Below are 21273 nucleotides of genomic sequence, written 5' to 3'. Positions count from 1 at the left end.
CGCATTTAAGGGCGAGGAGAGGGGCTCATTTGATTGGTGTGATGTGTGTAAAACCCACTCCACGCCTTCTCTCCTCCCTCTTTCCGACTTGCACCGGTAGGAGGGACGGAGGTGGGATAGAGGAGTAGTTGCGCCAGGGCGCACAGTGTGCCAAACTTACAAAATCCGCCTGGCCACACCCAGTTGGCGAAGCGCAGGTGCGCTGCGCCCCCGCCGCACCCGGTCTGCGAAACTAGAGCCCATAAAGCTAACATAATGCTAGCAAGATTCAAAGTCAATATCAATGCAAACGGTTGACGAACAGACAAACAATAAAACAAACAATAAAATTTGACCGAATGTTTAACAGCAAAACTAACTCGGCCTCCAGCCCTGTCATTGTCCCTAAATGAATATCAAAACTTTTATGGACAAATGATACACCGTGTGTAACATTCTGTCAGCTGCAGCCTGAGGAAGAGAGCTGGATGTGAGATGGTTGCTGATGTGGTAGAAAGCACAGTAAGTTCAAAGGGTTGAAGCTTGTGTGTTGCAGTCACCATCCTGTGGTGTTCAGAGAATTAGGTGTTGAAGGACTGCATTCAGTGTTGGAAATTAATTGTAAATGGAGGCTTTGAAAGCATCGCTGTAGCTATGGTTACTCATATTAGATACAGGCTGATGCTGCAGCCAATCAGTGTAAAGTATTCACCCAGACCATGCCATAATTCAAAACAACAATCTATCTAACATGGCGGATATCATGTTCACATACAAGGAAATGTATTCTCATTATGTATATTAACATCAGGTAATTTTATTCTAATGAAACAGCCTCAAGTAACGTAAGCTATGCTGATATTAACTTGCTAACTCACCATTAGATGAGTCAACTACTGATGCAGCTACTGTAGCTAACATCATGTGGCAAATTTAATTATTGGTAGCCCAGCCTCTGTCGTCCATGGTCAAAAAAATCATACTAAAAATAACTTAATGAGCATACTGAATGTTGCTGTAATGGCAGTGGCTGGTTTCGTCTTCTTCTTCTGTTTAATTGCAGGTGGTAACTGGTGTTTAAGGGGCATCAGTGCCCCCCTCTATCAGTTTATCTTTGGCTTAATTACATCAACAATTATCAAACATTTATTAATATATGTTGTTGTGCCAACCAGCCCTAGTTGTGACATCAGTGATATCAGGAGTAGGCAGGATATTCTCGGATATATCCTGAAGAGTGTGATAGCTATTCTTTGTCAAACTGTATTATGTGACAATATTGCGAGACTAAAAAAGTGAAGCTTGTCATGGATGCAATGCCAAGCGTTTTTAAAATCAATTAGGATTTAAGTAGCCAGAATTTCCATCTCCAACAATAGCAGCATCTCTGCTTGTAGATGCTTGTCCTGGCAGAATAAAAGTGCTTCAGAGGCAAAGTAAGTGGCAAAGAGAGTGGAGTGGAGAGATAGGGAAATAACAGGGAAAGAGAAAGATGGGGTGACGGCTGGGAGCTACAGTTGAGAGCTACACATAGGATGAGGGTGTAACCTATTTGTTGTCAAACAGACTGAAAAATGACACAGAGCCAACAGAGCCTGACAAATAGAGTGCCTTTTACACAGAACAAGAGAGAGGGAGCATACCGTATGGAATAGAAGATGGGAAGGGGCAAGAGGGAAGTTTTTTTAGTTATTTTCTTTTCTTTTGACTTTATGAGAGTGTGTTTGTGCACTCCTCTCTGTAGTGTGTTTGTGTGTAGTCTCTAGGAGTGCTGGCTACAGGGAATACCAATCCTTTTCAGTCTCTGCATGAGCTGAATTGACTATTTCCTACAACAACAACAACACTGCTTTGTGTACCTGGGGTCTGTGTCGCTGTGGAAAGCTTTGTGTGCAATGCATATGTCATGTATGAGACGATCTCTTATTGCAGGCACATTATCACATTTAAAGGCAAATTTCATTCATTCTATACCTCCAGAAATGGAAAAACTTTCTCTGCCCCCAACCCATCTCTGCTTGGTCCAAGATGACTCTGACATGTCTCTAAGGTGGTATTAACACACAATGACTGCTCCCAGCTGTCCACTCACACACACACTGTCCCGGCGCTGACCTGTTAGTAGGTGGTAATGGTACAGGGGCCAACAGCCTTACAGATGTTCCTATCGTTAATGTAATACAGCCTCACTTGCCTCACTGTAAAACTGATTTATCTTAAAGGGATAGTGCATCCAAAAATGAAAATTCAGCCATTATCTACTCTCCCATATGCCGAGGGAGGCTCAGGTGAAGTTTTAGAGTCCTCACATCACTTGCGGAGATCCCAGGGGAGAGGGGGAAGCAACACAACTCCACCTAATGGAGGCTTACGGCGCCCCAGATTCAAACGCCCAAAAACACATAATTGAAACCACAAAATATCTGCATACTGCTCGTCCGTAGTGATCCAAGTGTCCTGAAGCCCCGACATTAATAGTTGTTTGGAAAAACGTCATTTGAACTCTGTTTATAGCCTGACTGTAGCCTGCAGCTCTGACTGCCTCTCTGTGCACCGCGCTCACTTGTGCACGCTTGTGCGAGACCAGCGAAAGCACAGCAAATGACATTTTTCCAAACAACTTTTCATGTCGCGGCTTCAGGACACTTGGATCACTACGGACGAGCAGTATGGAGATATTTTGTGGTTTCAATTATGTGTATTTGGACATTTGAATCTGGGGCGCCGTCAGCCTCCATTAGGTGGAGTTGTGTTGCTACCCCCTCTCCCCTGGGATCTCCGCTTAGTGGCAGAGCAGGCGCCCCATGTACAAGGCTGTTGCCGCAGCGGCCCGGGTTCGTCTCCAGCCCGTGGCCCTTTGCTGCATGTCACTCCCTCTCTCTCTTCCCCCTTCACGCTTGTCTGTCCTATACATTAAAGGCTAAAAAGCCCCAAAAAATATCTTTAAAAAAAAAAAAAACTTCACCTGAGCCTCCATCGGTATATGGGTGAGTAGATAATGGCTGAATTTTCATTTTTTGGTGCACTATCCCTTTAACTCTTACACTATTGTTTTTGCTGAAAACACTCATACTAACTGTAAAGGAAAAAAAGAATGACAGAAAGGAAGAAAGACGGAAGAAGGACAGCAACCAAGGAACAAGGAAAGAAAGGCAGGGAAGGAGGTTAACGAGAGGAGAATAAAAGGAGGGCAACAAAGAAATGGAAGGTTGGATAAAGTGAAGAGACAGAAAAGAAGGAATGAGAGGAACAAAATGGATAGATGAATAAATGCATTGGTATATAGACAGTAAAAATGTGACTCATACCACTTGTCCATTCTGGGGGTTTTTGTGGGCGTAGGGAGGACCTCTGATGTGATTCCACATCTGACCAGATGTCATGGCAAAAACTACACACTAGAGAGAGACAGTGAGAGGGACAAAGACAGATAGGAGAGAGCGTGAATAAACCATCATTGGCGTGAAAATACAAGTATTATTATCACGATTTTTAACAGAGTGTGTGAAATTGTTCCTTCTCAATATATGACTCAAAGACATAAAAATTAAAGTGTTGTTAAAACGGGCAGAAAATTCCACTAATGAGGTGAGATTACTGAACTCAATTTATTTCCAGAGCGGTTTCACTTGACTTACAGCATGTCCCTGGCTTATGAAGGCAGATATTTTTGGCAGAACATATATTTAACTTCTCACAGTGGATTAAAAGGTTTCCACCTAAAATCAAACGTGTGTGTGTGTGTGTATTTGTGCATCATACCAGTGCAGCCATGGCCCATCCAGTCTTGTTGTATATGAATTCCAAGTTGTTCCTCCTCAGATACAGCAGACCGCCAACCAAAGACACTAACAGAGCCAGAGCGATAGTCCCCGAATAATTAGGAGGACGGAAGACACGGATCTGGTGAGAGAGAGAAAGCATATAAATTTCACTGCACAATTGTAACTGTAGGAACCAGAAAAACCCAAGAGCTCATGTTTTATTTGCTCTGGCAGATGCATCTGTTCCCCAAGACCCAATCACAACGGTTTATTTAATATGGGGTGTATTTCAGATGATGACTGACAACCTACAGAGGCTTCGCACTGTATGCAAAACATGTTACATCACCATTTTTGGCTTGTACACCTTCACACCAGGGATACTATGGCAGAGCATAAAGCTAGCCTAGATAAAAGGAGCGCCTTTGATGCATTTTCCAAAACAATCAAGATGGCTGCAGCTGATGTGGAACTTTCTGTTAAGTACTATTTTCAAATTCTGATTGGAAAAACTGCAACCCCCGTTCAGCGCTACATAGTTTGTTGCTTTGACTGGTTGTACTTTTTTCAATTGTGTCCAGAGGCATTTTAATGACAAGAGGTTCCAGACGAACTCCCATTTATGATATGGTCAGGCTAGTACAACTGTATAATGTATACAAATATGTATTGATTTCTTAGTGCAGTGAATATTGTTAAAAGAACATCCTTTAACCTTCACTCTTGAAAAGCCATTCAGCCATTCATTTTCAAATGTATTCAATATATCTGCTGAGTTTATTTATTCATTCATTCTAAATGTTTAGTTTTGTATTTTAAATAAACTTTCCTCACCCTGACTGTTGGAAAGTCATTTTGAAAATGTCAAAGCCGTTTACAAAATTCCAATTCACAAAGCTAGGTGTTCAACAAAGACTCTAACCTTGAACCTGTGAAAAAATGTCAAATAGCAATTTTATTTCTACAACACATTTAATGACACATGAACTCAAAGAACTTCACATTGACAAACAATATACAGTATAACGACTGCATTTTGAATTACTTGCACTCTTCTGATTGATTCTTTGGATAATCCTGCAAATAGAGCGTTACCCAACATGCTAGAGATGAATGCATGAACCACTTTCTCAGAGTGAGTTTGAGATATGAGTGCTCTAAGTTTAAAATGTTGCAACTGTGGGCTCATGAGCAAATTCAGTACCATTTTATCTTTAGGTTGTCAAATCAAATACCACTAATGATTGATTCAATCTGTTTCTACACCCTTCTGTAAAAGACATCTTGAAAAGACGGCTCAAAAAATGGAAAATCCAATTGCATACTTTTAAAACAAGTAAAGAAATGATACTTCTGTAATGTCCCTATCCTGAAACTGAACCCTGGAAGTGGTTATTATTAGGGCTGGGCAATATGGACAAAAATTCAGATCTCAGTATTTTCAGGCTGAATGGCGATACGTGATATATATATCTTGGTATTCTCTACAAAATGGGCTACATGTTCAGTTGCAAGCTAGAGACGCAGGAGAGAAACTGAACTCCAAACCACAGAGATTTAGTTAGAAGCTACAAACGTACTGAGAGCTGAACACACAGAGACTTCTAAAAACCTTTGAATGGTCTCTAAAAACCTTCCTCTCTGGTCTCCTGAAGACAGAGGTGAGTAGAGTCTCCAAACACACATACAGTTGTTTGAGGGGGAGAAGCTGGGGCGTCCAGTGTTGGCTCTGTGGTTGGCTAGAAGTCACCACTACCCGCTTGAGGGCGAGCAGACTGGCTTTCGGACCTACTTTGGAGAGGGTCCATCTCTGGCGCAGCTTGGCGTGGGACGGTGCGTCTTAACTGATAATGGAAACGCAAATTGCCGCAGCATGGCTCGGTGCCACCAAAAGTGACAGTGGAAACGGCCCAAAGACTTGTATGTGTACTGCTGCGGTAATTTCATTCATCTCACAGACTGATTTAGTGCAGCACATGGAACTTACAGACCGATGTCGCACCGGTCCGATGCTATGTTAATAGACAGATTAAACAGTGTAGCAGCGCTGTGTTTCTCTTGCTGGAGAACTTAGTGTGAGTGAGGAGAGATGCACACTGGTATATGTTATGGAACACAACTTGACCCAATATCGATAAACAGTGTGGTCTAAATATATGTCTTGCTTGAAAATACATCAATATATCTTACGGAGTCGGTATATCGCACAGCCCTGGTCACTGACCCTTAAATAGCGGTGTAACGGTACACAGCTTTTGATTACAAACAGAACGATTCTTATCCTAACCCTACAATTTGGAAAATAAAAAACACAGCTTGAATTGTGGGAAACACAGTTTTCTCATTGCCACTGCACTCAAGACGCCAGCCTACACAACGCAACGGGCAACATCCTGTCTGCCCCTCCCATCCCAAAACCAATAAATTCTATTCCAGTGAGGAGTTCTAAGCCAGCTCATTGCAATGTGGGCCATTACCAGAAATAGAAGATCCTCTAATAACCTACAGGACTGATGTTGAGAGCCACTTTGGTTTTGCTGTGCATTATGAGAACGATGGCAAGAGAGCGGTGGGTAATAAAACCACAGCATGTTGCATCTGTTACATGACAGTAGGTCACATCAGTGGGAAAACAAATTGAACGAAACGTGAATTTTCTATCCTCAAGCATGTGGTCATTTCAATAAAAACATAATGAAAAGCTTGGTTTGCAGCCCCTTTTTAATAAGTTGAATATACAGACATGCTTCTTCCTGTTTTCAAAAATGAGATTTGTCAAATGTTTTCAAAACTGTTTCCCAGTTGGAATATATTTAATCAGTGGTAAGCTGCAGCACAATGGGAAGGCTCTCAAAACTTAATAAAAATGAGGTGGAACAACATTTAATAAGGTATAAAATAATTATATTAAAAAAACAATAAAAAATAAAAACAAAAAATGTGAATGAATGAATTATATTAACTTTAACAACCATTGTCCAGGTCATTCAGTGAAAACCGCTCTTTTGTTACTTCAGTATGTTTCTCGTTCTTTTTCTCTTCCTGTGTGTGTGTGTGTGTGTGTGTGTGTGGCCATAAAGCCAAACTGACAACATGCTGTGTATGCTATTAACAGATGCAAGGGTAAAATGTTCCAATAGACAGAACGCTTATGTGTCACCAACACTGATTATGTCACCGATGAAAATGTGGGTGCCATCTGCTGCTGCTAAGTGTTATTGAATTAAAACCTTAGTATGCATAATTCAGGGAGAAAGAGAGAAAGAAAATGAGATATAGTTCAAAGCTCTGCCAAACTATACGAGTCTACAGCCTAGCCTGGGACCTAGCATGTGTGTATGAGAAAAATATGAGACTGTGACACATGTAAAGATGCATCTCTTCCAAATACACAAAGGACCTACAGTGGAACAAAGTAGCCATGGTGCTTTACTTACAGATTTATTTTAAATTTTTTTTAGCAATAATAGGCTTGTTTTATAATTATTTAACAAGAGCACTATTAAATTTTAGTTATTATGTTTTAATTGTAGTTGGAGAAAACATTTAAAGATACAGTGAACTCTAATAGTGCATATGACCCTGTAATACATTTAGTCAGTCAATGTTTATCTCTGTAAAACTGAACAGAACAGAAAATTACAGCAAGAACTAATAGCTGATGACTGTTTGTATAAGCTCCTCCACATTCCCCATCTATCCTTATTGTCACTTTGGACATTATAGGCTTCTCTACACTGATTTCATTTGAGTTTCTCCATCCCACGAATGTATTCATCTCACCATTTTTTCGATCAAATGTCTGTCCTTTTTATTTTTTCCTTTTCTGTTCTGTTCCTAATTCATGCGGTAAAGTCACATTGAAGTGCCTGAAAGCTAGCACTTAGTGTAAGTGCTCCCCATTGCCTTCAGTGAAAGGCAGCTTTTTGAATCTAGATCCATCAACAGGATGTCAGCAGGATGCTTGGACTCTGTCCACCAGTACTTGGCTGACAGGTTGCTCGGGGAAGAAGAAAGTGTAGTCAGACGGTCGAAGGTTTGATCTCTCAGGTGCCAACAACTTAAGTGCCTCCAAGCAAGGGCAAGTCACGCCCACTGCATGTGTAACACCCTGTCCCTATGACACAGGCAACATTACATCCGCCCTTGCAAAGATTAAAGATGTCTTCAGACATAACCTGTTTGGTGCAAACAAAAAAACCTGTTTGCCTGTCTGGATTGGTTTGTTAAAAAAGTGCTCCACCAATTTAGCATGTTGGAGAGTTCAGTCAAAGGCTTGCACTAAACAATCCTACAAGACTCCTTTAGGGTCTCTGACCACCTTGAGGCAGAATTAACTGCAGTTTGTGGTGCAAAAGCAAAGCAAACCCAATTCAACACTTTATTAATGCATTTATTTTTAGGGATTATAGCATTAAAATACATTTTAGCGATAAAGCTTTTCTAATGCAAATGCTAAATACCTTGTAAATCCATCTATTAGTAATGGGAACTTTCAAGGAAGCAATATTAAAACTGATTTAAATAAGAAGTATAATTTTTTATGCAAGATCAACACCTCACAACAAAGCACCACACTGAATTGTCCCCTATATTGGGGTTGTATGTACCAACACTACATTCTTTTGCAAATGTAGGCACATTTCTTGCAAATGACCATGTGTGAATGTGTATGTGTGTGTGTGTGTGTGTGTGTGTGTGTGTGTGTGTGTGTGTGTGTGTGTGTGTGTGTGTGTATGTGTGTGGTACCTGAACATCTGTGCGGTCTGCAATCCACTTGGCCAGCTGCTCTGAAGCAAAGCCAATCCTTTGCAGGTCAAACGTATCAGCTCTCTTGGGCTTCCCCTTCGCTGGGAAATGCATGAAGGTTGGAGCGCTGTTCATGTTCAACTAGAGAGAAAGAGGAAAACAGGGGTGGGGGATGTCGAGTTAATGTCATCTCTGACACGTCAGGCATACTAAGTAACAGATAAAGACACATCATCAGTCATAATATCTTCAGCAACAGATTGATGTTGGGGCTTGCTTAGCATCATATGTCTTACTGTTTTCAGTCTCCATTAGTAATCTTAGCTAAATACTCACCTCTCTGCCTTTGTATTGTTAAAATTCATGCTTTGTTTTTTGTTTGTTTCTTGACTGCAGATATTAGCTATCTAAAAATATCCTTTTAATTAACAATGCCTGACATTGTCTGGGCTTATATCTATTGTTTATATTTCCATTATCACATTAAACTACTGGTTCATTCTCCAAAGTATGTATTCATTAGTGCTTGGAATAATGTAATTCTCTTTCTGCCTGCCTACCACAATCACATTAACATTTTTATAACTTGTTAGATCATTCAGCAGCCAGCTGACACTCCAGCAAATAAAAATATATATCACTGTTGGGACATAATTGTTGATAAGTTATGTTTTCTAACAGTGTGCCATTAGGAACCTAGTCCAAACATTCACACACAGCTTTGTTGGTGAGTGATCCCCAAAGTGGCACATACAACTAAAACTCAGCCAGCAGCTTGTATGAGAATATCCTTACTGACAGCGAGCATCACAGAGCAAAGCTGCAGATGCTCACTCTGCCTCTATATCAGTGGCATTCTGCAAGTGCACAACGCCTTTAAAGTGCTGCAGTTGGCTCAATACTGCATTTGCACTTATATGAAGAGAGGCTGCCCAAATCCTATCCACTCGTTCCAGCTATCTCCAGATGTCACTCTGTGCTTTCAGACAATATAAATAGCGAGGGTGTAGCTAACGATTATTTTCAAAATTGATTTATCAGCCCATTATCTTCTCAATTAATGGATCAACTGATTTGTCAATAAAATAGTGAAATATGCCCTGTGTGACTTCCCAGAGCACAGGGTGACAACTTCAAATGGTATGTTTTAGCCCAGTGGTTCCCAACTGGTGGACCATGTGTGTCTATTGTGAATTGCTCAAGTGACTCATAAACGTGTCCAAGTTTGCAAAAAACATACTTCATTTTGAAGTACAGTGGATGTCCAGCACAGAGCTTTTATTTCAAAGTGCCGTTTCCTGCTGTAGAGTGAGTGACTATCCGACAGCTTCTTGACAGAGACAGCAAACCAGCTTGATGACATGGCCAAACACAAGTGTGATGCTGAATATATTAAACTGTGTGGACCTTGATCTAATGATTATGGAGACATCTGGACCCCGTGGCTGTACCAGTTGGGAACCACTGTTTGTGCTGGCCAACAGTCCTAAAATATTCAGTTTATTATCATGTATGACCAAGAAAGGCATCAAATTCTCACATCTAAGAGGCAGTAAACCAACAAATCTTTGGCTTTTTTTGCTTCAAAAATAGTTGTCAATCAATATTCTGCCAATCAACTCATCGATCAGTCGACTAATCTTTGCAGCTCCAATATACTGTATAGTAGAAGAAATAATTTTGGGATACAAAGGATATTTTTATACAGATTTATTCTTGTGTCAAAAACACCCTTCCCAAATCTGGCTGGCTTTACAATCTCACTATGCAGCTGTACTTTGTAGGAAAGTAAAAGTCTTGGGTCCTGACTCTGTATTGGGCAGATACTCGATATCAAATGACTTGGCACAAGAGTGTAGAAACAAGAGTGGAGACAAGAAATAACCCTCACAGATCATTAGATATAAGAATCTACATTAGTGTATTGTATTTCTATCATGTTATTCTCTGTGTGCATTGACCTAATTACAAGACAGTGAGTAGGTGTGTGTTGGCTATCACAGCTAATAATTGTATAGAGAGGACATCTCCAATAATTCTATATTTGCATAAATACATTCTTCTGTACAAAATGCATTACCCTGTTCTCTGTGTTTTCTCTTACACACACACACGCATGCATGCACACTCACACACAGCTAAATAAAGACAACTGGTAGAACTTTCTCTTCCTTCCGCTCTCCCTCCCTCCATGTTTTACACCTCTTTAACTTCAAATCCCAGGACTCCCTACAATTATCAACAACAATAAAGTCAACTGGTTTACTCTCTCCTGTTTTCTGTTTTCCCCAAGACACCTGGAGAAACATGGAGAGGAGGGGAAAAGGACGGAAATGAGCAGAGAAAGGGGAAAAGGAAGAAGACAGAAATGAGAGGAGAGTTGTTATGCAGGTTCTTTATCTCCATTAGCTCGGAGCTTCGTTATAGAGTAGCCACGCTGTAGGTGTTAGAGATGAATGATGAATTAGGTGCATGTGTGCATTTGCATACAGAAGTGTAAACATGTACACATGCATGTATAAATGCCCATAAACACAAATAAAAAGCGTGCATTCATGCAAAGACATACCAAAACACATGCAAACACTACAAGAAAAAAAAGGATGTTAATTAAATTAACTTTCAACTAAGCTTCAATGGGCTATATTTTTCATTACAAGAGCAGATGTGGATAGAATTGTGGAGAGCAAAAAGCCTGAAGGAAAAGTGTGAGAGAAGTCACGAGAAAGCCAGAGGGCATGAATTAACAATTAAATCAATAAAGGAAAAAGAAATAACAGCTAGCAAAATATCAAGCAGGAAGAAAAGACAAAAAGGTATGTTTTAAGGAGCATGTATGACCATGTTTTAATGCTATCTTCACTGGATTAATTGCTCTCAAACAAATCAAGATAAAGGAAAAAAGAAGCAAAACCAGGCTATTTCTAACCGAGCACAGCTATTCAAAGTTCTAAGAGTAGAAAGTGTAGAATAAAAAGGGACGACTGGGAATTTACCTCTGTATTTTGTATCTTTTTCTGTATTTAGGTAAAGGTGCTTGCAGACAGCAGCCATTCGCTGGTGTTGAAGATCTAGCATTTCTGATATCATAGAAGCCACGCCAGAGGAAAAAACACAAAGGCACATAAGTTTGTAGTTACAAAAATATCTCTTAAGTGAATAATGCTTTAATACCAGGGTACAAAAACACACAATGTTTTTCTTATTAAATCATTTATTTTTGTCTCTGGTTTGTGGGGGAGCCCAGCTACTGTCTTCGTTTTGGCTTCATGGGTACAACACAAGATAAATGTATGTATATCCACAGCAGCACAGTTAACAACAACTGTGCTTCCCCGTCAAAACCTCCTGCCATCAATGTCACTGCACAGCAGAGCCTGTAAAAATAAGTTGTCTATGGAATAATATATTAAGTGTGACTAAGAAAATACGCCTATCTACACAGAATAACAGTAATTAAATACTTTATCCATGTACTGTATGATTGTTTATGTTTGTACACACCCTTTGTGTGCATGTCCTTGTATGCCTTTTTGCTTTTGCAGGATGTTGTGTGTCCTCGAGTCTTTCTGTGTGCATGTATGAATGCTTATGGACAGTATGTGCTTTTTTTTTACTCTAAGGTTTTCTGTAAGGTCATTTGCTGAACTGTTGCTGAAATGCTGAAGGAACCTGTATTATTAGAAGTCAGCTAGCTGGTTTATGGAAGTGAAGGAGAGAGGAAGGACAGTAGAGAGAGAAGAACAACAGTGTTTGAAAGGATGCGAAGAAAAGGTTAAAGGCCAGTATGATGGAAAGAAAGGAAGGGTAAAATAGGAAGAAGCTGAGGTATGAAAGGCCGTAGGCTATGTGTGGCAGCAAACATTCACAAGTGATGATATAACCTGATCGCCCAACAACAGCACTTTGCCTTTACAGTGACTTTTCTTTTCTAATTTTTTTCATCAGAGTAACCAACAAAAGGAGTTTTATTGTTTGCAGCTATTAATATAGCAGAGCCCACTACCTTCAGCATTCTGGTGAGAACTATGCTAAAAATAATCCTATACCAACACAATGCCAATTAGTCTTTGGTGCCAAATATGTTTTTCTAGGTCTTTTAGCTCCGTTATATAAACACAAAAAATATAACTCACCAAAGGGAAAGGGAAAATTTGGATTTACAAAATCTGAAGCTTTCTGACTTCCACACTACTTTGTGAATGTGTTTCGCAAAAGTCATGGGTGGGTGATGATAACGGACTCACACAGAGAAAAAAAAAAGGGAGTTGTGTGCAAGCAGAGGGATGAGGAAGGGATAGAGGGAGAACAATAAAGCATACAAGGTGCACCTTGCCATGGGTTTGGGTGAATATATTTTGGACTGATAATAGTAATTACCTGCTGGAAAACGTCAGCTCCCTCATCGTAGTCCACGACCGTGAAGAAGAGCTTGTTGGAAAATGCAGATGAGTAACGCCATGAGTTTGCCAGGACCTGGTACTCCTCATTTGCCTGCCTATGAGACGGTAATAAGACAGAGAGAAGAATGAGAAACAAAAACAAAAACAAACAATCAATATATCTCATAAATTACATGTAGGTTAAAAGGAACTTCTAAACCCTTCTCAGATGCCAACAAACACCAATTTTGTGTAATGGTTTGCAAACCTGGAGGCAGGTAAAGTATTGGTATGAGAAGGGAACCAATACTGTGGTAGCCAAAAGAGAAAATGTGTCCTCAAGGTGTCTGGTTTACTTTGTTGTTAATATGTCCTTCTTCCCCTGAGTACATTTTTACAAATACTTAGTTTGACTGAAACTTTTCAGATTGTTTCCATTTCCTAACCTGCTTTTCTTTATCCTATAGAAGGTATTATTTTAATTCTGACAAGCCATGGGTATTGGCACTGCACAAGGGATGAAATGAATGCATTTATTCATGAAAAGACAAACAGCAGTATAAAAAGAGAGGACAATATCACCTGAAAAATCACAGCTAGTGACCTCAAAAATAGAAGGTAAAGATAGAGACGAAGTAAGCAAAAGGGACAAAGAGAAGAAGAAGGTGTGAGACTGAAAAATGATGCAAAGTCAGAACAAAGAAAGAAGATGACAAGAGTAAGAAAGGGACTCAGATCACATCTTTGGCAGCGTCTCTCTATTCATGCCTTGGTTGAATTCACGACATGTTAAGATACATTTTCATTCCTCTCATCCCAGAGCCTGAACTGTCGTTTAATTTCTACTTCTTTCAAACCTAAAGGTGTTATTTTAACCAGCCATGGTCTGTCCAGTCTATCACCTTGTCCTCCTACATGACAAGATAATCGTAGAAATGCCAAGAGGCAGTCTCTATTCTTCTATCATCTCTCTCTCCCCCTTGTCTCTGGCACTAGCTATATGTCTCTTTTCCTCTGCTAAACTTCACTTTGACATTGTGTCTTATGTCAACTGCCTCTTGTGTTGGCTTTAATTAGTGGGAAATTGTCTGTCAGGATGTGTTATGTGCGCTGATGTTACATTGTTATCTGTGGAGCTAATGTTAGCATGGTCGCTTTGAAGTGTCTACCGTTTCGAAAAGTCAGCGGAGATGAAGTTGAAACTCAGGCCAGCAGACTGTCAGGGATTACAGTGGTGCTCAGCTCTGTCTGTAAACACCACTTTGCTACAGTTGTCAAGGTGTCACTGAAATGCGGTTTAACTGTCCTGAGTCCGTGTTATTTATTGTTGATTTACTTTCTGACAACTGTCCTTATCTTTTCTTTTCTTTTTTTTCTGATGGGAGTTTTAGGAGTTTTCCTCTATAAGAAATGGCATCATGTTGCAAAACAAAAGAAAAAAACAATATAATACAAAATATTGTTGTGAGAATGTAAGATGTTAAACTAATTTTGTGTGTCCTTTTTCCATGTTTTTTAGGGTTAATTATCTGTTTATTCAAAGGGCATAAAAAATGTGCAACTGTAAGCATTTGGCTTTTTTCAAATGTAATTTATACATTTGTCTTGCTGCATGCAAATGAGCTTTACTTGATGTCAGGCTCTTACCTTTACCAATTAATCTACATTTAAAGAAGTTTCACTGCATGAAAACACTGCTGTACAGATGGTGTTTTCATGAAACTGGCCTGTCTATGCTGTGGAAAGACACGCATACTTTTGAAATAGGTGCTACATGACCAGAGGAGACAGCAAAGGGGCTGTGGTATTCGCTTTTACTCAAGTGGTACGGTACAAGTGGTAGAGTTTGCATGTTCTCCCCATGTCAGCATGGGTATTCTCAGGGTACTCCGGCTTCCTCCGGTGATAATCTGGCGACCTGTCCAGGGTGTACCCCACCTCTTGCCCAATGTCAGCTGGGATACGCTCCATAGTAACATAGGCTTGATTTACATTTGATCAACGTTGCCTACTTTCATTGTTTGATTGGAGTTTGTTCTGAGTTTGAGAGCATGAGATACAGGTTCTATCATTTGTGTGTCTGTGATGGTGGGCATATGAAAATGCATAAGTATATCTGTAGTTCCAATAACCGCCCTACAGCCAGCTAAAATCTAGAAATGCATCATCCAGCTGATTTTCGATGGGGACGAGCAGGGAGACCTGGGCGCTACTAAGATAAAGGGAAGTTTACTGTAGTTCATTCACACATACTACCCGCATTGTTATGATACAAAGCTGGCTAAAAAGTAGCCCTTTAATTCAGCAATACTTTTCACTTTTGCGAATTTCTAGTCTGTGTTCCTTAAACTCAACCGGTCTCAACTATGTGATATAATTTCAACTGATAATCACATTTGTATGGAGGAGAAACGCCATGAAAGATGATGTGATGCAAAACAGTTTCCAGTCTGCTAATCTGTGCCCATCCCCTACAGTATGTGAGCACGACAAGCAACCATTTAAGTCTAATAACAGTCTCCATATCTGTCACATCAAGGCAACATAAATTAACCAGCACAACAAGCCAGGGACTTGAATTATTAAAAAATTACAAAAACTTTTTTAATTATTTATTTTTCAAAGTCTAGTAGCGAAAATGCTAGAGACTGCTGTGAACCCCAGCATTAATACTTCATCATTTAGCATGACATTTTTGTTCCAACATGAATTATACATGTCCATATGCATTGTTGTACAGTAGGTTCACTGAGCTGCTGTTTGTCTTTACTTAGCCATGTCTTCACTTTATTTTTTTATTCTTTTTATTTATTTATTTTCAGTTGGCCTTATGTATTTTTGTAAATAATTTATAATTATATATTATATATATTTTGTTTTCTGTCTGCAGCATAGTGTTTATTAATTTAGAACAGTGAAATGAGAGAGCTGGATGTGGCTGTGAAAATTATCTTGTGTTAAACTGAAGCTTGTACTTATTTTACTGAGGGTGTGATTGTTTTGTGTATAATCGATACTCATTGGTTTTGTCTCTAATTATGTTGCACCTACAATAAAGGCGTTTTACCTTTTGTGCCTCAACAGACGGTGTGCCTTGGCTTTTTTGGAGATTAATTCACCACCAGTCATTTTCGTGCCTGTGTTTTATGTCCACTTGATGAAACAGAATAAACTTTCTTCTACAATAAAGGAGACAAATTAAAATAAAAGTGAATAATTAATTAAACAAAGGGAGAAGGACAGAGTGTTCTCTTTTGCAAGCTTTAAATAAATGAGAAAAAAGAACACACTCAGGCAAAGAAACAACACAATAAGCAAGGAAATATGAAGTCCACAAGGTGTTAGGTGTTACCTAGGTTTCTACCCCAACTCTTGTTTTCCTGTTAGCAGTTACCAAGCAACAATAATACAGAATCACATTAATCAACAGAGCAACCTGCTTAATGTAAGTGAAACCAAAGTAAAGAAATCTTTACAGTAGCTTTCTCTCTAGTTGGAGCGAAGCTAGCTGTTTGTGTTTTATCCAGCATAAAATTCTGCTTTGGGGTTGGGATTTAGCCTGTCTCTGGACTGTTCATAGAAAGCTCAGACAGCTCAGTCTTATTTTGCAACCCTGAGTCACTTGACCATTATTGCGGTGCACTGGGTGAAAATCCTGGCCATCAATGATTTGCTTACAAATTACCCAGTCTGAATCACTATGTAGTATGGAGCTGGGACAAAGCTCAAGAGTGATGTGGGTGTGAGGACCTCAGTGATCAGCCATCTTTTTCACTGCCTCTCTCAATGCAAACGCTCAGGTCACCATCTAACATCCGTCTTTTAATCTAACTCTCCATCTCACTTTCTTTTTCTAATGATGTGACGCTATTGTGATGTTAATAAGAGAATGCCTGGGGAAATGCAGACTGATGGATAGCGAGAGAGATGGGAAGAAAGAAGCAAACAAACTTAGATAAGAAGCGGACAGACAAAATAAAAAAGGGATAAAAAAATAAAGGAATAAGGGTGAATGAGAGTGGGTTGATAGTAATGACTGTGTCAGGCAATTTAATAGAAATAAGCAGCCTAGTTTCCTGTTAAGAGGGTGAAAAATTGCTTCTGAGATAAATAGATAAACGGGATAGGGGATACGGTAATGATTCAGTGTGTGTGTGTGTGTGTGTGTGTGAGTGTGTCTCAAGGGTAAGCACAAAGCCAATGGTGAGAAGATGTAAGAGTGTGTGTGAGTAACACTGTGAGCCTTGTAAAGCCTGCTCCGGCGATCATGTCTGTAATTACAGTGATGCCAGTACAGCAAATTTAAATCTAAAAGCAGGACAATGACAGAGAAATAACAGGGTACTATGATTGTCTGTGTGTTGTGTTCTAGCAGCAACCTCCAGGGCTGAAAAATGGAGCTGACATGGAAGTGCCATAAACTGTATTTCTAAAGGCAGAGCTGCTTTGAGTGACAGGTCAGGTTGTCTGCCGATAGCGTCCTTGGCTTCTCAGTCAGACCCCTCCCTAGCTCGTCCATAGCACCAGCCTAATGCCCAAATATGGTCACTTCAGGCTCCAAAAAACCAAGATGGCGTCTGCCAAAATGCTGACCTTGACACAAAAAGGGAGTCCACAAACCAATGGGTGATCCCAAAATAGCTAGGTCCATTATTTTTGTCTGTGGTTGTGTTACTACTGTGACAATCATAGGAGGGGTGCTGATATAAATGATAAATACGTTATCTAATCAAGTGACTGATAATGTAGGAGACCTTAAGACACAAGGATCATGGGTCAATTACCTGGTTTACAAAGACAGATGGTGCGAGCTAGATTTACCATACAACATCAAGCAGTCATGGAATCATCAACACCCGACTGCAGAATTTATTCTATGCATACTAAATATCATGACTAGTAATTTGGCAAATTGTCATGTAATTTTTCACTCCTAAACAATGAGTCACAAGCCTGGTTCCCTCATGAGTCATGACTCTTTTGATACAGGAATAATCAAAAAGCAAGGTCTATTAATCTTCCCATAGTGCCTAAACAATACAAAAGCCAAATGTATCGCAAAAGCTAAATTATCTCAGAAAACCTTTATGCCTGATATAATAGTGGTTCTCATGACTCCACTGCACTGACAAATCCAAAGTAGCTTTCAGGACCATGGACAGCTCCAGAGTCATGTAGACATTGAAACCCTGTGCTGCGTGCAGAGCTGTCCATGGTCCTGAAATACTGGGCTTGTCACTGAGTTAAAATGATTCAAATCAAACAAGAACTCATTAAAACTAATAAATAAACTTCTAATCTTGTATTAGTATTCTAAGGTAGTGTTTGACCCTGCCGGGTTTCTTCGAAATTCTGTTGCCGACATGATACAAGTCTGGTTTGTAATTAAAAATGCAATTTAAAGTTTGCTATTGGAATTTTTTGAAATTCCCCTCATTTATTAAATGCTTTGAGTTTGCAAGTGGGTAAGTAGGTCTTGTTGGCCTTGTTCTGTGGAATTTATTCATTCCCCTTTGGTAGTACGGCTGGCTGGAGTCCCTTTGATCCAAATGTCAACGTGACCCACAGGTTCTGGTTATATAATGCTGTTTTCTGTGTTTCCCAAGGTGTCCAAGTCTATATGTGTGTGTGGAAGGAGGGTACGTGAAATATCAGATGAGTTCTAGGACATTTGTGCTTGTGTGTACGTGTGTGTGTGTGTGTGTGTGTGTGTGTGTGTGTGTGTGTGTGTGTGCCGTCTCGTCCACTGTAGGTGAACTTTAGTGCAGTGAGTACACTTGCAGGAGTACAGAGCTGTTATGGTATGGTAGGAGCTATTCTGATTGTGGCCTACACTGAGTGCGCTGGTCTCTTGTGTGTGTGTGTGTGTGTGTGTACACACCTGCACACAGAACACTGCCTTTGAGGCTGCAGGGCAGTGAACATGACGATGACAGAGTAGTTCCTGGGTGGGGCCTTGACGAAACGACGGAACTTGTCCCCGTTCATCCGGACGACCGAACGCCGAGAGGACCACTCCATCATCTGGTCAACCTTCTCTGACAGCAGATTCTGAACACACAGACAAAGGAGAGGGCAGTGAGGACAAGGCATCCAATCAGGACTTTCACATTCAAACAGAAGCGTTATTCCTTTGAGTCCAACAATGTGACACGACAGCAGCTTCACAATAAAGGTATTTTAATTATTCAAAGTGTTGAAAACATTCCTATACAGGTGGTATTTGTATTTTATTTGCATATTTATATTCTATGCTACTTTATGTGGTTACTAGTTACTTCTCAGATTGAGATTTAACAAAAAAACAATACAATACAATACAATAAATGATAAACATAACCCTTTGGCACAATGAGTACTTTTACTTTTGATACTGTGAGTCGAATTTGCGGCTAATACGTATGTACTTTACTTGAATTTAGCACTTTTACTGGTAATGTAGTGGTTTTACACTGTAGTTATGCTACTTTGACAGAAGTTTAAGGCAGCAGTACTTCTCTAAAGCTGCTCTTTTCATAAGAGGAAAAAACCTGTAAAGAGAAGTTGCAAAGTCATTCTGGTGCACTCTTACAAAATGACCTATTTGTACAATCTTCTAATATCACCCAGCCTCCCCAGAGAATATATAAAAATCCTTGAGTTTTCTTGTCTCAAAAGAGGCAATGTCTATTAAATTCTATGACATTCCAACTATTCAGGGACTGGCCAGGAGCAATACTGTGCATGCTGGCTGCTTTGAAAGTCCGACGCAGATACACAGAAGGTGTTGCTGAATGCCAGTTACTGAATCTAAGTTTTAATAGGTTTGACTCCTGGCCTGTTTTGACGAATGGTATCCTCTTGAAGAATATGAAATACAACAAACCTAACCATTATTTATAGAAAAGTAGCCCTGACTTGGCAGCCTAGGTGTGTGTGTGTGTGTGTGTGTGTGTGTGTGTGTGTGTGTGTGTGTGTGTACGTACACAAAAGCCACAGTTCTTGGTGGTGTTTGTGTGTATTGTAGGAGTCTGCTGCTGATTAAATCCGGTCCGGCTTAGCTAAAAGGTCACAACAGAATCAGCGCCAGAACACAACGCTGAAGGTAAACAACACGCAGCATACATGCACACATAAACACAACAGCTAGTGTCTTTGCAAGGTTTTTTTTAAAGCTGAAATGGCTGTAATAGCAAACTCATATGGTTTGGTACGGTAATGATTCAGAGTGTGTGTATGTGTGTGTGTCTGTGTGTGTGTGTGTGTGTGTGTGTGTAAATCTACTCTATGATTGTGTCAGTGTAAGTTCTCAGCAGGACACTGCTTAGTACCTACCAGCATCATCTTTGCCAGACTTGAGCTCTGAACTGATGAAATACTGAGAATACTGATGAAACACTTGTTGTTTTTCAGCCTCTGCTGATCAAACTATGCAGCCACAAATCTGTACAGGAGGCATATTTCAATTTACACCATAAAACATTTGTGTGTGTGTGTGTGTGTGTGTGTGTGTGTGTGTGTGTGTGTGTGTGTGCCTGTGTGTGAGCTCAACTGCGCTAAATCTCTGCTGAGGATTTGTCATGCTTTTTTTATTAAAGACATTTGTCCTCCATCTATGAAACAGATACAGAAACACTGATAGAAAGACTTTCCTTCCATCTTATTAAGCCATTTCTTTAAAGCAACTGCCTTACTGTAGAGGGCAATTAGAAGTGGGGGTCGGGATGATTCGGCATTGACTCACAAATGTCAATAATCGATTATTTAAATGTTTATTAATAACTGGATGTTGACGGGACAAATGGGACTGAACTCAACCGAGGACAGTGCAGCATCCGGACAGTTTACAGTACGCCAGATTGTAAATCATTTTCACAAAAGGCAGCAGTTGCAAGCTTGTTTCGGATTAATGTTTGAATAATTACATTTGCCAAATGAATGTGAAGTATATGGTGAATGCTTTCTAAACCATCACTCAGAAACGTTAATGGAACGGAGCAGCAATCAACATGTACAAATTAGGGTTGGGAATCTCTCTGTGATAGACGATTCGATACGTATCTAGATACACGGGTTAGGATACGATTCAAAAACGATATATTTTTAATACAGAACGATTCGATACGATTCGATACAGTGTAGGACCGATGCGGTTCGATACAATTCGATTCGATACGATTCTATGGTTAACATTTGTTGATGTAGACATTAATCATACATTATAAAATAAAGAAGCCAATTCTATAAAAGTGACATTCTTACAGTATTTTCAAATTTGTAAAAGACCACATCCCCAAGCATTGTTGCTGTATGGCACTGGCAAAAATAAAATAAAAAGTCAAACAACAACAAAATCCCATGTTAAATGTATTTATTTTTAGACATGGACCAAAAAAAGACTTGCTGAATGAACATCATTT

At 39.8% G+C, this 21273-nt stretch overlaps 1 protein-coding gene across 1 annotated transcript in view; it reads right to left on the bottom strand.

Moving 5' to 3' along the window:
- tusc3 (tumor suppressor candidate 3) overlaps positions 1–21273 on the bottom strand; it is a 101561-nt gene that overhangs the window by 42935 nt on the left and 37353 nt on the right. Inside the window, exons 2-6 of the mRNA XM_050044062.1 lie at positions 18756–18925; positions 12873–12990; positions 8493–8633; positions 3742–3882; positions 3288–3377 (exon numbers count right to left, since the gene is read on the bottom strand). Coding sequence (XP_049900019.1) covers positions 3288–3377; positions 3742–3882; positions 8493–8633; positions 12873–12990; positions 18756–18925 — 660 coding nt within the window. The remainder of the gene's footprint in view (positions 1–3287; positions 3378–3741; positions 3883–8492; positions 8634–12872; positions 12991–18755; positions 18926–21273) is intronic.

The sequence above is a fragment of the Epinephelus moara genome, chromosome 5 (assembly GCF_006386435.1).
Source record: "Epinephelus moara isolate mb chromosome 5, YSFRI_EMoa_1.0, whole genome shotgun sequence".
Classification (NCBI taxonomy): Eukaryota; Metazoa; Chordata; class Actinopteri; order Perciformes; family Serranidae; genus Epinephelus; species Epinephelus moara.
Note: the sequence above shows the minus strand (reverse complement) of the source record. Positions and strands in the feature narration are given on the sequence as shown.